Raw genomic sequence first — 16,554 nt, forward strand, 5'->3', positions numbered from 1 at the left:
GGTATCTACGTTGAACTCCATGCCACTCTGTTTCTACATAGGGTGGTTCCTCATACTTGGCAGCAGCTTGATGCCGAGAAGGACGTGGGAGTACTATAACATCCCGATGTCAAGAAGGGTGTCGGTCTGGAGAAACATTCCAATGCTTCATAAGCTGTTTCCGTGGAGGGGATCGTCGTAGTGACACCTCCGAATCTGATACCTGACCCATTGTCACCCACCCGATAGACATAAGCCCGATAGAAACAGACAGCCCAGGCCGAGGCTGGGCTGAAGATCATCTCAGCCTCTGAACGGTTGTGACTTGGAGACAGGCTTGGGATTGATCTTGACACCTGTGGCTATGGCAGAAGGCCATGTCCCTCCAAAAGCAATTTGGGATCGCACAGTTCCCTGGAAGACTCCTCTAGTATGGGTGAGGGCAATGTGATTCTAACTGGAGAAGGCTCCCTCAGTTGAACAGACTTATATGGATTTTTTATGCTTAGACACCACCTCCTCCTTCTTCAGGTCTTTAGTAAATGATGCCTTCAGTACTGATATCGACCCCGGTGTCGAAGATTTCTTTGACTTGGACAATTTACAGGATGCTTTGGAAGAAGGAGTAGCCGGTGCTGGTGAAGCAGCAGGATCGGGCTGAAGGGTAGGGGGAGCAATAGGAACAGCAGGTTCCATCTCTGTCGAGCCTGAAGGTGTTAATAATTTTTCCCAGAGATAGGAACTGAGTCATTGTAAACGAAGCTTTAAAGTGGGCTTGGTCAGTTTCTTGCACTCCTGACAAGAATTGGGCTGATGTCTTTCCCCCAAACAAAACAGGCAGTGGTCATGGCTGTCTGTGAACAGGATTTTGTTAGCACATGGCGTGCAACAGTTGAATGGGCCTGTAGAGGCCATAAAATTTGGTGGGAACCAAAAAGATGATCTCAATGAAGGGACAAAACTCATGGGAGACATTAGATCAGTGGTTCTTAACCTTGGGTTACTCAGGTGTTTTTGAACTGCAACTCCCAAAAACCCCAGCCAGCACAGCTGGTGGTGAAGGCTTCTGGGAGTTGCAGTCCAAAAACACCTGAGTAACCCAAGGTTAAGAACCACTGCATTAGATAACAGTCCTGATTCAAGCCGAGAAATCAAGCAGATAAGAGGAATCAAGTACAAATCCAATCCGTAATCCAAATCAGAACATTAATCAGTCCAAGGCTCAAGCCGAATAATCATGGAAGCAAAATCAGGATCAAAGCGAAATTGAAGTCAATTCAGTCCAAGTCAATAAGCCAGATGAAAATCCTAGTCAGAAACAGTCTGAGGTCAAACCAGAAATTTTTAAAGAAGAATTAGCTCTAAGCAATTCGAAGCAGTCCAATTGCAGCGGCGGCAAAAAGGAACTGAGGTACCGCACGCGGGCGGAGCATGTGCGACATGGGGAGACGTTGAATTGGTCATTATTTAAGCTCTAGAATATTCCGAAGAGTCCTCCCCAGGCACAGTTTAACCCATTCATGTGCATTCACAGAGACCATGAAGAAAAACCTAGGAAGGTTGCCGACTGGATGGCAACATAATTATTTTTATTAATAGCAGCTGATTTTTTTTAACAAAAACCACTCTTTAAACTAGGGAGCTATAAAAGTATGAGCTATGGAAAATAGACGTTATTACAGAGAGCCTTGTGGGACAGTGGTTAAACTGCAGTACTGCAGCCAAAACTCTGCTCATAACCTGGGTTTAATCTCAGGTAGTCGCCTTGAGGTTCATTCCAAAGTCAGTAAACTGAGTACCCAGCTTGCTTTGGGTAGGGGGGAATGTATAGCCTGCATAATTAAATTGTAAACTGCCTACAGTGTTTTAACCACTGTGGGACAGTATATAAGCAGCGCACTTTTTGCTTTTACAGGAAAAAATGGATGCACAGCATGTTGGCTGCATGTCCAAAGTGTGCCAGTCACATATGGGGCTGAACTAATTCTTCTTCTCCATGTGAAATACAACAATCTGATCCCCTCACCCATTAACATCCAGCAGCATTCTGATGTGACTAAAAAAACATTTTTCTCAAGTTACCTTGCAGATTCATAATGCAACTGATGAATAATTGTAAATTGGCTACCTATACACAGCCATTAACAATATATTCTGCCCTGGTATGCTCCAAGAAGCAGAAAACACATACGTATGTTCCTTTTCTTTCCATCTGTGGTCTCAGAGGCAGCGACAGAACTTCACTGTATGTCTTTTGGGCTGAAGATCAATAAATACATTGCTCTACTGATTATCCAGAAAGGATATCCCAAAGTGTATGGATACATATGAAAACATTTTTCAAGCAAGGAAAATATCTACAAGAGGACATACAGAAAACTGTGTTGCAAAGTCAGATAAGCTTGTTCCAGTTATTATCTCCTCACGGCTCAGCGATGGAGCTTGTCCTAACCTATCATGGAAATACCAGGGATTGAACCCGGTGTCTTTTGCATGCCAACCATTCACTTCTTGTTCAGTCATGGTCATCCAAGCAACAGGACAATTAGCTATGCAAGACAATCACAGATGTCACACTGACATGGATGGGCATAAGTAGTCTTCTAACTCAAGCAAGAAACACACATCCCTAGTCAACAGGAGGTTCATAGACCTGATTTAAAACCTGTGCGCCCCCTAAGGGAGGCTTGTGTCACATTTTTTTTTGTCATGTACACTTTAAAACAAGCAGGATAAAGTTGGACCCATTGTGCGGCAGTGCTTCCTTAATCTTACCACTACAGTCATGTATATGCTTTGTATGGAAATCTTTATTTGATAATAAAAATAGCATTCACAGACTCTTTCCTTCTTAGTAGCTACATCATATACATAGTGTTTTGTCCCAAGGAAAGAATCTTATACTGGGTAAAGTCCACATCTACTTAGACTAATGTCATGTATAAACCCAAATAAGTCAAATAAAGCTATGAACAATGTAGTATTTATATATGCATAGTGTTTTATAAAAAAAGGTTGGCCCACATACTGCTTTTCATTGACACAGAAAAGAGCATTATGACTATAGCACACTGCAAGGAAGGATGACCGAAGCACACCGATTGCGCACAGGTGCCTAAGAGTCCAACAGGCAGGCCCCCACCATGAGGAAAGCTATGAGATTCAATCCAACTTATATAGTCTCCTGTTTAAAACAGCTTTACATACCTGATTAAGTTTACATTAAAATATATTCCCATGAATCAATTTGTTCTATTTTCTTCAGAAATATAAACACTTAGCACATTCCTCACAGCTAATTATTTTTTCATAAAGTCTCTTTTATACAAGAAAAAAGGCAACAGTATTTTTGTTTTCAACAGGCTCTGTTAATTACATTTTAAAGTCTGTACACACAATGATTGGCCATCTCTTTTTTTTCCTTTCTCTTTACAGTACCATGGCAACAGCAGTGATAGACTTGAAATTCTTGCTCTTTGTGAAGGTGTGTGTATGCACATGTGAATAAATGAAGGAATGAAAGATGGTGAAACAGTATACATGTACACAACAATGAAGTGGAAAATAAAAAGCAGCAATTTCAAACGTTTTAGTGGTCCAACAGTAACGGCAATTTTTTTTGGCTCAGCTAGGCAGTAATCCATTAATATTTCGTATCAGCACTATAGCAGACCTACCACACAAACCTGCCATTATAAAATACAACTTGGAACTTTGTATCATGTCCCTAACTCCTCACTTCTAACAGCCGGAAGTACAGCAGAAAGCATTATCTAGGTGTTAACAACTCTGAAACCAAGCTTCCCAGAGACTGTGTCTTTTGACTGCCCTTGATACATCCTGTTTAACTTGCAAATGCTTGTCTTTTGTCTCAAGTAAGGGTGAAGGGGCAGGTGATTAGTAAAATAAAACAAAAGCAAAACAAAACAAAACCCAGAAGCATACAGAGATACAGTGGTACCTCGCTAGACAACGACTTCGTGAAATGACGAATCCACATGACGATGAGGTTTTGCGATCGCTATAGTGATTCGCAAAACAGTGATTCCAATAGCCGATTTTCGCTTGACAATGATTTGGTCCATGCTTCATGGACCGTTTTTTTGCAAGATGGCGATATTTTACAGCTGATCAGCGGCTTCGCAAAATGACAATTTTTCCCCATTGAAACGCATTAAACGTGTTTCAATGCGTTCCAATGAGAAAATGTTTTTTGCAAGACGATGATTTCGCTAAACAGCGATTTTCACGAACGAATTATCGTCATCATGTGGGGCACCACTGTAGCTCCATTTGGCAATACTAGTATTAAAATGTTCAGCCCCACCTTTAGGCATTCAAACCTAGTCTATGAAAGGATTGTTTGTTCTTCAGAATGCAGACTGACCCAGAACCAACTTTAACATAAATTTTCCTTGAAAGGAGGTAAATAATATTAATCAATTTCATCTGCATAGTCCTGCCAGTTGAACAGGAACCACAGTGGTTCTGCCTTAGTGAAATATTATTAAGGGTTGCCAAGATAAACAAACTTGATGGTTTATCCTGTGCAGGACACAATACATGATGGCTACCAGTCCTTGGCCACCTTGCTTCCTTTTGAAAGGAGACCCCAAAGTAGACATTGTTCATGGAACACTCTATAAATTCCTTATCATCCTACACCATTATTTCTTGGATTTGCATAAATATCTTTCATTCCAACAGTACTCTCTTCAAATAGTGATCTTACCAATAGCAATATGCTATTGATTTGTGATGGGGGTGGAATCATCTTTCCACAGTTATTCTTATTTTTATTAACAACTCCCCCTTTCCTCCAACCTATTCTTTAGAAAAATCCTACATATCATTGCAGCAAATCAACAATAAGAACAAGCCAGTGTGGTTGGGTTACAAATCTCTTTAAGATGGCATGCTTGTCACCCAAGTAACTAAGAAAGGAACAGCAAAGCAACAAAAATATAAACTTATGCTCATTATGACTATAGATTATGGGAGCAAACAGCTTTCATAATCCTTCAGGATGAACATTTGGCAAGTACGCTTAATGAATACATTGGAAATATTTTAGTGCTGTCATACACCAGGCACGACTTTGTACAGATCAGGTTTCATCGGCATTGTTGCTGCTGGAGGCATCTGATGTCAAAAACTAAAACAGATTTCAGGTTTGCTCCTTTCCTTCTTGGGAACTCTTCATGTTGGAAAAGGCGAAACAGTATCCTGGGCTGGCGAAAACCATTAGATACTGAGGTCAGTGCTGCACTCTTTATAGGGTCGCCGTTTTTGCTCAGGGAGGTGCCTGTTGTTTTTAATAGTGTCATATTTCAGAGTGTGCTCTTCCTTCTCTCTGAAGCCAGCTCTATGCTCTCTATTCTTTTTGTCAGGAGATTTCTCCCTCCTCCGTTCTGGGGTCCTCTCCCTTCTCCTGTCAGTTGATTTTGCTCTTCTTTCAGAGGGTGAGCCCTCTCTCTTTCTGTCTGGTGACCTCTTCTGGTCCATCAGCCTTTCAAGTGACCGCCTCCTTCTGCTGGGTGAGCTCTCTCTCCTACGGGTTGGTGACCTCTCTCTCCGTCTCTCTGGAGAAAAGTCTCTCCTCTTCTCATGCCTCTCCCTTCTCTCCAGTGTATTGTCAGCACTTCTAGTGCCTTCCCTCCTCTTTTCAGGAGATTTCCGTTTCTGTCCATTGATCACCACCATTCTCTCTGGTTGTCTGTCTCGCCTTCCTTCTGGTGACCGGTCTTTTCTCCTGCTTGTTATGCTATTGCTGTTTTTAGAAGTTCCGTTCCATGTATGGTGGTCATTGGATTGTCTGCCAAACTCTCTGCTGCTTTTTAGGTCCTTAAAATATATCCTCTTTTCTCCATGTTGTGATGATTTGTGAAGATCTGGTGGATAACTGGGCTCCAATGATGAGTGTTGTCGTCTGTCAGATGGCATGTTTTTCACTTCCGATACATTTTGTGAACCTGTGGCTGGGCTGTTCCTGTCACTGCTGGGGTCTGAAAAAAAGACAACAACAAAATGTTTGGTACCAGAGGCTTCATTTTTAAAGTTGGACACCAGTCATTCATTCCTTAGACTTCATTAGTGACAAAAACAAATGATTTTAAAGCAGTCAGTAGGAGACTAACTGAAGCTTTTGTTAATTTCAGAGCAACCGCAAAGGTCAAGAGCTATGCATTAGTATTGGTGTTTCTCCCGTTTATGTCCATGTTAGGTTAGATTCTGGTCTCCTCGTGATCAGGAAAAAGAGAGTTTTAGCTTTCTCAGATTCAACTGAGAATATGTTGTCCTTTAGAATTAACACCTTCATATCTTCTTTCTCCTTTCAGTAGCCATCTCCCAGTGTTTAAAAAAGAAGAAGGAATGTTTCAAGCAAAAAAAAGAAGATAGAAATGTCCTCTTGGGAAGAAGGCTTTTAACTTCCACTGAAAACTTTCTATAATGTAACTGTGAAAAAATATTACTGAATGAAGTGGTTTGAAGATATTGATTTCAGTGGTGTAACATTTATACCATAAACTTTTGGTTCTCATTCTTGGAAATAATGAGGTATATGACTTAATCCTAGTTTTAATATGCTATGCAAATGCGCTGAGGATAATTTTGGTTTTGCCACAATGATTCAACTTAAACACACACAATGAGAGGTGGTGGGGTCAGGGAAGGCATGATTCAATCTTACTAAAACAATGGCAGGTTGTCTAGATGTACAGAATAGGTCTTCTCAAATAATGTTTACCCTTCAACAGAAACACAAATGATGCAAGGTGAAGAAGCAAAGAATTTGTGCCACAGTGAATTTTAAAATATTAAACATCATTTGTAATGGATGATTATGGATCATTACAAAAAATGCAAAGCACTGCTGTTAGTTTGCTTTGGCGGTATTATATGATGGTTGGGTTTTTTTTTTAAAGAAAAAGACAGATGTCTTCTACAAAAACAACTTACTGGATTTACAATCAATTAATCAGTGGCCAAAAGGTGTTTTAGGAAAATTAAAAATGACAATGACTAAAGCCACTAAGTACTTTGGAGTCCAAGACAACCCTTTTGCCCCTGAATGTTAAAATAATCTTCTCTGACGCAAGCTCTCTTGTATGTATATATATTTTTTGTATTGTGCAGGCCTGTACTTTGACGACATCTAGGTGGAAACTATGAGTTCCATTGTATCAGCTGGCTTTCAAAAATGAAGGACCACATTTTGTTCTTGGCTCAGGTTACTTTGGCATCTTTCAGTCTGTCGCAAGGCACCACGATGCACAGAGTACTTACAATTCACGAAACTGTAGGATGCTCAGAATGAATGGCCGTACATACAGAGGTAGAGCAAAGCAGAAAGCAATGGGAGAGAATTAGGCCACAGCACAGAAACACCTAGTATTGATTTTAGCTACAAACCGTAGTTTGATTATGGCCCATAAGGTAGAAGCAAGACTCCCCGAGCTTGTCATTTCTCATACATGCAGCGATATTAGGAGGTATCATCGCTGAGGAAGGAAGAAACCGGCACCAAGAAAAGTAGAAGAAAGAGAAAGAGAAAAGTAGAATGTTTAGATTCCCTATAACAAAGAGGAAAGAAAAAAAAAATCTTCATTTTTGTAAATCTTAGAATAAAGAAAAGTTTATTTTTTTTCCAATCAGGATTGTCTAGGCATCACCCAAATATAAGGCTGCAGAGACAGCAGTTGTTAAAGTCACATCTTGTAATAAAACATTTTTAAAAGGTGATTAGATAACCCAGACAACTAAAGCATCCATTCTGAGGGAGGGAGGGAGAAAGGGAGGGGAGAAAGGGAGGGGAGAGAGAGAGGGAGAGGGAGGGAGAAAAAAAGAGACATAATTGGAACAGCAAGACAGAATGTTAGAGGAAAAACAGTTAACAATCAACAACAACAAAAAGAAGCCCACCAAAGACCACAACGTTAAAAATAAGTACAAAACTCATTACAAAAATATACAGCCTCGTAAGAGAAGCATGTTCCAATCAAGTCAGAAAAATATTGGAACCTAATGTTATTTTTGAAGCAACTTGTTTGTGAGCGCTGTGAACAGTACTGAAGAAGTAAAGCCCCCTAATGTTACAGGTGTATGGCAGCACCAGTGCAGCCCCTGGCTTGGAAATGGAATTTTGTTATGTGATTAAAAAGTCACTTGCAGCCAAAACATAACGTAAAAGAGAAAGAGAGAGAGGGAGAGGGAGGGAGGGAGGGGGAGAGAGAGAACAAACAAACAAACAAACAAAAGAAGCAGCCCCCACCCCATGCCCTGTGTTGGATTTTCATCCTCAGTGCAACAGACATTCTTGAAGATGTGAAGCACTTTTCTTTTTTACAGGCTATATTTACGATGTTTAGCATATGATACAATACTTTACAGCCAAAGAGCATAGGAAAAGACAAGAGTAGAAAGAACATTACACACAACTTTAGTCCTGCTGAAAGATAGCCACCTGAGTGGTTTGTACAACAGGAATGCAAACACGGGAGTTTTTTTTTTTTTTTTTTTGATTCATGGGAAAACATAAATGGATTTCAACAGAGTACAGAGCCAATCAGTCAGACAGTCAGTTCGAGTGTAACTGTGTGGGCATGTTGAATGTGAGATCCAGTGCAACTGTGTGGCAAATGAAAATATTACAAATAAAGATAAACAAGTCCGTAGCCTAACTCTGACTGGTAACCTCAACTACAGTAGACCCACCGAATCAACTGCTGACAGGTAAGTCAACACTTGTAAATCCCAGGGATTGAATACATCTTCTGTAGTTGGGATGACAAATTGGATTAAGTCATATGTGGAATATATTCATACTTTTTTAAAATTAGGGATTGGAGTTAAAAGGCATAACAAGTGTGATGTGTTCAATGGACATATCTTCATCTACTCACTAAAAAACTCCAGCTAACTCTGTCCCAAGCAGTCTTCCTTCTCAAATTTCTGGGGAAAACGCTGTCAAAAGCAGTTGCTATGGTGCTCCTTCCTATGTGTACTTCAAATATGTTTCCCAAATTGCCTCTGACCAAGAAACCATTTTCAGATGTGCTCTAGGTATATTCTCACAAGTTTCCCAGAAACTTGCTAAAATCAGTGGTTGAGCCCTTCAACGGGATTTACAAATAGCTTACTGTGGATCTTGATTATAAACCCAAATTCTTATTTTTCTGGACAAGGTGAACTGACATATCTGCGTGTACTGGACCATGTTGTTGTGTGCCATCAAGTCACATCTGACTTATGATGATCTTAATAGGGATTTCAAGGTATGTGAGATGTTTAAGAAATGAGTTTCCATGGTCGAGTGGCAATTTGAACCCAAGTCTCCTGGGTCTCAGTCTGTCATTCGATCCACTACACCACACTGGTGCTCATAAGACAAGTTTATTTTGGTGCCAACCTATGATGGCAGAAGGGGAGAGGTGGCTTATGATGATTAATTTCAATCTGTAAAAATAATTTGTGAGAATATACCCATACATAAACTATGGAACTCTCCCCTTTCCCTACATCACCGTAGCATCAAACCATGTATTCCCCATTTTGTTTGCTGAGGATGAAAGGAGTAAAAGAGATGGATTGGAATTTTTGTTCCACCCCATAACAGAATATAACTGATAGATTATTATCTCAAATATGGGGAAGTATAAAGGACATTTCTTCATTTATGTGCTTATAATTCATAACTGGTTAGAAACCAATTATATTTGGGAAAAGCCCTAGATCTAGGGCATACATTTGAACAATTATCTCAAATAAATAAGACATAATATTATATACAATACTAAGCCACCCAAAACTTGTATCTAGGGAACTCAAATACACTCCTGGACAAGAGAGTTTGGTTTTTTTTTCTTTTGTTTTAAAGGCTGACCTTGTCTTGGCATGAAAGTTAGATGAGGCCTCCTCTGTAGTGACAAACACGGAGAATGGCAATCTGCATTTGTTCATAGCTTACACAGTTGTGAGTGGACAGACATTCTAAAGGGTTAAGGGAGGTGGCAGGGGGAGAAGTCCAAGTGTATATATTTTTGTATTGCATACTTTTAAAAAATAAATTTATAGGTATTTACATAAATATAAGGGGACAATAAAAGCCCAGACACCATCTTGGAATTCATGCCTACAATTACAGACAAAAGCCAAGGACAAAAGCCCAACAAAGGCTACAGTAGTTTTCGGAACAAGAGTACAGGATTCCCATTTCTGCATCAGAAGACGAGAGAATAATTCATCCGCTGAGAAAGAGTTTGGCACAGTTCAAAGAAACATTCCTTGTTTGGTCACACAGGATAGTAGGGTTTTTTTTTTCCTTTTTGTTTTGTCTCTATGTTTTTGCCCCCTCTGATCACCAAAAATACTGCTTTGAAGATGATCTTGCCTGTACACTGTGCCCCATATAGAAGTCCATAGTAGCAAGCAAAAGATGAAAAGGTGTAGAGAAAATTCAGCACAAGCGAGGCAATTAATCATTTGTTGCCAAGGTTGGTAAGACACTGGTGAAAAAAGAGAAAAAAGAAAGAGGGAGGAAAAAAAAAGGATCCCCACTTCAGATCTTGAGACATAGCATTCACGGTGTGATGCCAGGAGGGAGGAAAGGAATGTTTTCATAGTTTGACCCACCATATTCTGGTACAGAGCCATCTCCTCGTTTGAGAAATAGGCGAACTTTACGGCCACCATTTTTAATTAGTTCTATGGCTCGAGCGTGCTTCATGTTCTTTGTTGTTTCTCCATTGATCTCCAGGATTTCATCACCAATCTGCCAGAACAATAAAAGAATCCACGACTGAAGTGAAATGGTGGGAGGAAACCATTACATAACAGAATGGGAGCTAAACTGGGTTTATAGTAAACCTCAAGGATTAAACTTGGGCTCTATGTAAAATTCCAAAGCTATGGACCTCGATATTTGGCGGAACGCCTCCTCCCACCAAGGTCTACCCGGATCACCCGCACGAGTCAGGAGGTGAGGCTGAGGAGCCTGATGCCGAGAGGCCCGGAAGGAGAAAACACAAAACTGGGCCTTCTCGGCAGTGGCTCCTCGCCTCTGTAACAATCTCCCTCCAGAGATTCGCACGGCCCCCACGCTGGGCACCTTTAATACCCAACTAAAAACATGGTTATTTATCCAGGCCTTCCCTCCAGCCAATTCTTGATTTCTCTCTTACTTTTCCTTCTTTATCTTACTGCTGTTCCTGTTTGATTATTATGTATTTGTCTATGTTTTTATTATCTGATTTTATATTGGAAGCCGCCTAGAGTGGTCCGGTGGGCCAGATAGGCGGGGTATAAATCAATCAATCAATCAATCAATCAATCAATCAATCAATCAATCAATCAATCAATCAATCAATCAATCAATCAATCAATCAATCAAACAAACAAACAAACAAACAAACAAACAAACAAATAAATATGCTACTATACTTAGCACTGTTTTCAAATTATGCCATAGGCTGGAATGTTTAGTCCACTACATTACAGATCTCTCACTGTAAGCTGGAGGCAACGTGACGGCACATAACAACAATGTTATGTTGTTGTTATGTGCTGTCAAGTTGCCTCCAGCTTACAGTTACTCTGTGCCTTAGCAACCTCAAAAATATTCCACCATTAGCAGCCCTGATCAGGTCCTGCACACTAAAGGCTGTGGCTTCCTTTACTGAGTCAATACATCTCATTTTACAAGCCCTACAATGAGACAATCCAAAATGAAACATATATGGATGCATACTTCAAAAAAGCATATGGAAAAAACTCTCATTGGACAATATTCCCATGTTAAAACCTCCCTGTAGTTCAAAACCTCTCTAAGGGAATTTCAGAAATCACTTTGCAAAAGTGAAGAGCATAGAGCACAAAGCTGTGGTTTATAGAACCTGAGAAGATTTTATTTCAGTGCATTGCGCTAATTTAAAAAATAATGTTTTGTGCACCTATACAAGCTTTTTGCTGTCTCTGAATTAGTGTCTCTTTCTTCCTTTTTTGTCTTTGCGGCTTGGCTGGGCGCCATGTAAATTCATAAACCAGGGCTGAGATTCAAAAATTTATATGGTGACTTCATTCTGCTACAGATAGGGTTTTGAGGTCTCTTTTTATAGATCCTGTTTCCTCTCCCTCAAGATATCGTGCTGTGCTATTCTAAAACCTGGTGTGATGTTGGAAGCAGCCTTTAAAGCAGCAAAAGGAATTGCACTTTGGGGATAAAATAGAGAGGTAACCCCAGGTGTGCTTAAAGGCTCTTCGGCCCTTATCCCAGAATTCTGCCTTCCCACCAACGGTTCTGTTTCAAAGTACATTCTGGGGGTGCCAGCTGTGGCATATTTCATTCTCTCATGTGAGAACTAGGCAGGGAAGATTTTTCCTCCTCCTATTTCTGTCAGTGTTGATTGGCATTTGCAAGAGTGACTGTTGAGCAAATAACATAAATGGCAACACTATGCCAAAAGGACAAAAATTACTGCTTTGGTACATGGACTTAGTAGTAATGGAGAGGTTGCTTCCACTTTTGAATCAATCAGCCACTTGTGTCCTTGCACTCTGTAGGCGTGTGTTTATGTACAGGCCAATACTTGGGTTCATTAGGTCTGTGCAGAATGCTTTGCTCAAATAGGAGAAATCTCGCTTCCCAAAAGGGCTCATTGTTCTAGAGGTGAGGATTCTTTAGGGAGCTGAACATTCCTCACTGAGATTCCTTTTTGTCTCAAAACACTGAAACTGAGAAAAATTGAGTATTCAGACAGAATTCTTCACATCCATAGTATATCCATTAAGATCAGTGGTCCTCAACCTTGGGCCGCCAGATGTTCTTGGACTTCAACTCCCAGAAATCCTGGCCAGCAGAGGTGGTGGTGAAGGCTTCTGGGAGTTGTAGTCCAAGAACATCTGGAGGCCCAAGGTTGGGGACCACTGCATTAAGTGATTCCGACGGACTTGTAGAGAAGGTTGGGCAGGAAATGCTAGTTTGAGCAGATCCTTCAGACTAAAACAATTATTCTTCTCCCCCTCAAACACACCAAGAGAAGAAGCAGGCAATGGAGGGCTGGGATTAATCCTTTGAAATACTTTGCTCATTGCTAATGGAAGAGGTAGATCATAGGAAACAGTCTCCTTTTACAGACATACCCTCATTTTTCCACATCTCTCAGCAGGACCATCCTCTGCTAACCGCAAAACATAGAGATCCATATTATATTCTCGGCCACCTCGTAGACTAAAGCCAAAACCTTTGGCTCCTCTTTCAAGTTCAACAGTGTAAAAATCCTGGTCCGTCTATGGGGAAGTAATAAGAATAAATTTGAACCAACTTCTCATAATCTTCAGATTATTACATTGCCATCCTATTACATTTTGTGGGCGGGGGGGAGGTGACTATTAACATGAACAATACAGTAATTTATGCTTGTTTCTAATATTCTTAATGATCTCTATGTTTACGCAAATGAGAGTAAATGATTATGACCTTTTTTAAAAAAAAGAAAGAAAAAACAAATGACCTGATTGTTTACAATGACTTGAAGTCAGTTGAAATGGTCATTACTTTATGTTAATCACCAGAAACTCTCCTCTACAATACTGCTATCTTTAACTACAGATTACAGTTATAGATAACAAGATACTGTATATGCAGAAAATATCTTCTATTTTCCTACACAGAGTAAAGTAACATTCGAAAGAGAAAGAATTTCAGTTGTTTCTATGGCGATTGGTAGAAGGAGAGCTAACAGATATGTAAAAGTAATGCAAGTCAATGTATTTGGCACACAGCCACTGAAAGCATGGATAGCAAGAGAGCCACTGTGAAATCTTTCCTGCACTGAATTTTCACCTTCTAAAGGTATGGTCTGGAACACAGTTTATGTCCTGAGCTAAACTGAAGCAATTCATTCTTAAAAATAAACCATCCCCACCCCACCCCCCAAAACAGCTGTTTCCCTCCCCCCCCCCGATTGATGCAGGTTTGCCTGTTACAAACTGCCCTTCAAGTTGGAACATCATCAGTGTTTTTCTACCAGTGATTCTCCATTTCTTAAACCAAGGGGATTAAGGAAGTCCCTACCATGCACATTTGTTCAATGCATGCAAGTTGGAACCACTGGAGTAAAGCCGTGGGCAGCATAAATGAAGCAAATCTGAAAAGGGTTCATTTACCTGTGAAGTTGTCGGTGGTTTGAAATCAAACTGGGAATCTTGCTTTGGTTTTGTGTTATTTCTGCTAAAATGAATAAGGGATGGCAGGGGAGGGGAGAGGAATAAAAAAAGGAGAATGATTAGTTTTGCAGGAAGTACTATTTATATAGTACATGTTGGAGAGACAGCATAACAACATGCTTTCACAACAGAATAAAAAGCTGACCTGGTCTCCTGTGGCATTTGCTGGGGAGTATGTGTGGTTGTAATTGTTGCAATTTTTTCTGCATTGGTCAATAAAGTTGCATTGGAGGATTCTGTAAAATAAAATGATGCTCTTTGTGAATGAGACAATTCCTGCAGTAATGATACATAGCACTTCTTTATACCCAGAGTAACACATTCAAAGGCATCAAACATTTTTAAACACCACATTACCCAGCAGAGATTTGTACCTGCCCATGTTTCAGAAATCCAGTAACAGATAGTGGCTTATACAAGTAGTTAACTATTAAGTATATTTTTAACACCAGATTGGTAGAGAGATTGCCCCCAGACCTTTATGATACTTGGGAAAGGTACTAAGAAAAAAAATATGATTCATCTATGAAAATAGTAGTGGCATTTCCCCTTCTCTTACAGTAAGCTGTAGAAAAACATGTAGTGTATGGAAGAACACTTCTAGTGTTCAACTCTATATTTCTGGATTTTCTGTTACTTTAATTTCATTCTACTGTTCAAGGTTTTTGTTTTGTTCTCTGTTCCTGTTATCTTTTTGTCACAGAAAATGCAGCATTGTGCCTCCCACAATTTTTTTTAAAAGAAACAACAGTGCTCATGGTTGCAGAGGAACAAGTATTGTCAATCTGGCAGATCACAAAACATGGTTTTCACTATTATACTCTGCCACACTATTTAAAAATGAGAAATGGGCAGCAGCAACTCATTGAATTTTTTCCACCAAGGTGGTGATGCAGCTGGTGAAAGAAATTGGTTGAGCTTCATACTGTAAACAACTTCTATCCAGGCAAGTAACTCTAATTTTAACAATTGCTTTAGAAGCAGGACATAAAGCCATTAAAAAAAAACTTTGGCAAGAAGATACATTGCTTCAATACAGTTTGGTGTCATTTTCTTTGTGAAGCTAATACTACTTCTCAGCATAGCTTTCCTTCTCTCTTCACTGGCACCCTTCCCAACTATCTTTAGGCTTATTGGCTTGCCTGTAAACTTAATTCAGTTGTAGTGACCTACAGATCTATGTGACATCATCAGCTCAGAAGCCATATCGAGATGATGTTGGTGAATCCACTTTGATTTTTAAAAAAAATCACACAGGTTATTTCTTCTCCATTTGGCAAAGTTAGGTAAAGGTAAAAGTTCTCCTTGACATTTTTAGTCCAGTCGTGTCCGACTCTAGGGGGCAGTGCTCATCCCGTTTTTTCAAGCCGTAGAGCCAGCGCTTGTCCAAAGACAGTTTCCATTGTCACGTGGCCAGCATGACTAGGGAACACTGTTTTACCTTCCCAGATGGTACCTATTTATCTACTCACATTTACATGCTTTCGAACTGCTAGGTTGGCGAGGACCTGGGACAAAGCGACGGGCGCTCACTCCGTCGCATGGATTCGATCTTACGACTGCTGGTCTTCTGACCCTGCAGCACAGGCTTCTGCGGTTTAGCCCGCAGCGCCACCACGTCCCTCAACTTGGCAAAGTTAACATATGGGCAAATAACACCAAGAACAATGACGGTCAATCAAGAGAAATCTAGAACTTGATTGTACTAAAGCAAAGGTGATGACCCTCTTCTAGGATGGGTGCCAAATCCAATTTCAGACAAGTTCTCAGGTGCATTCCAGTGGTGGATGAGACTAATACCTCCATCTCCAGCATATTTTGGCTTAAAGATTTCTTGCCAATGAGTAGGCCTTAAGAGAGGCATTTTGACCTTCCTGGAGAAGAAAAGCTGGGACACTTTGAAATGGTATCAAGGGGAAAGGGGTGTTGCAATTTGGGTCATCCCAGAAAGTCAGATGGGATGCTATGAGAGCTAGATTTGATCTCAGGGACCAGATTCCCCATCCCTACATCTAAACAGTACAGTAGGTGAAATTCTAAACCTTTTCATCACTTCATGACTACAGGATCACTGAACAGACTGCCAACAATTACCACCATGGTTGGACCAAAAAGCCCTTCAAACACAGTTCTTTCAAATGAGCCTATTCACACATTCACTTGCCAGCCATTCATAGCTGGGTGTGGGGATGCAAAGAACAAGTTATTACAAATTTGTTCTCCTTCACTGTGAGAAGATGAGGCATTTTCTGCTAGTCTCAAGCAGTTGCGAGAATGATTTTTGTACAAACTGTGCAAGTTATGCAAATTTCAGGAAATTATGATACCTGCCAGTCATCAGTGCATGTTTTA

The 16,554-nt window shown here is 40.3% G+C and overlaps 1 protein-coding gene across 50 annotated transcripts in view; it reads right to left on the minus strand.

Moving 5' to 3' along the window:
• Nucleotides 1–2,771: 2,771 nt before the first annotated feature.
• Nucleotides 2,772–16,554, minus strand: part of MAGI1 (membrane associated guanylate kinase, WW and PDZ domain containing 1) — a 601,653-nt gene continuing 587,870 nt past the window's right edge. For 19 of the 50 annotated variants that reach the window (XM_078388858.1, XM_078388856.1, XM_072989378.2 and 16 more), the window contains 5 exons: nucleotides 14,348–14,438; nucleotides 14,143–14,206; nucleotides 13,117–13,263; nucleotides 10,612–10,750; nucleotides 2,772–5,984 (listed from right to left, as the gene is read on the minus strand). In XM_078388858.1, coding sequence (XP_078244984.1) covers nucleotides 5,224–5,984; nucleotides 10,612–10,750; nucleotides 13,117–13,263; nucleotides 14,143–14,206; nucleotides 14,348–14,438 — 1,202 coding nt within the window. In that variant the 3' untranslated portion in view covers nucleotides 2,772–5,223. Of the gene's footprint in view, nucleotides 5,985–7,392; nucleotides 7,482–8,313; nucleotides 10,751–13,116; nucleotides 13,264–14,142; nucleotides 14,207–14,347; nucleotides 14,439–16,554 lie in introns of those variants that run through there. The other 31 variants (XM_078388851.1, XM_078388855.1, XM_078388859.1 and 28 more) reach the window with 6 other exon arrangements.

Source organism: Pogona vitticeps, chromosome 2 (genome assembly GCF_051106095.1).
Source record: "Pogona vitticeps strain Pit_001003342236 chromosome 2, PviZW2.1, whole genome shotgun sequence".
NCBI lineage: Eukaryota > Metazoa > Chordata > Lepidosauria > Squamata > Agamidae > Pogona > Pogona vitticeps.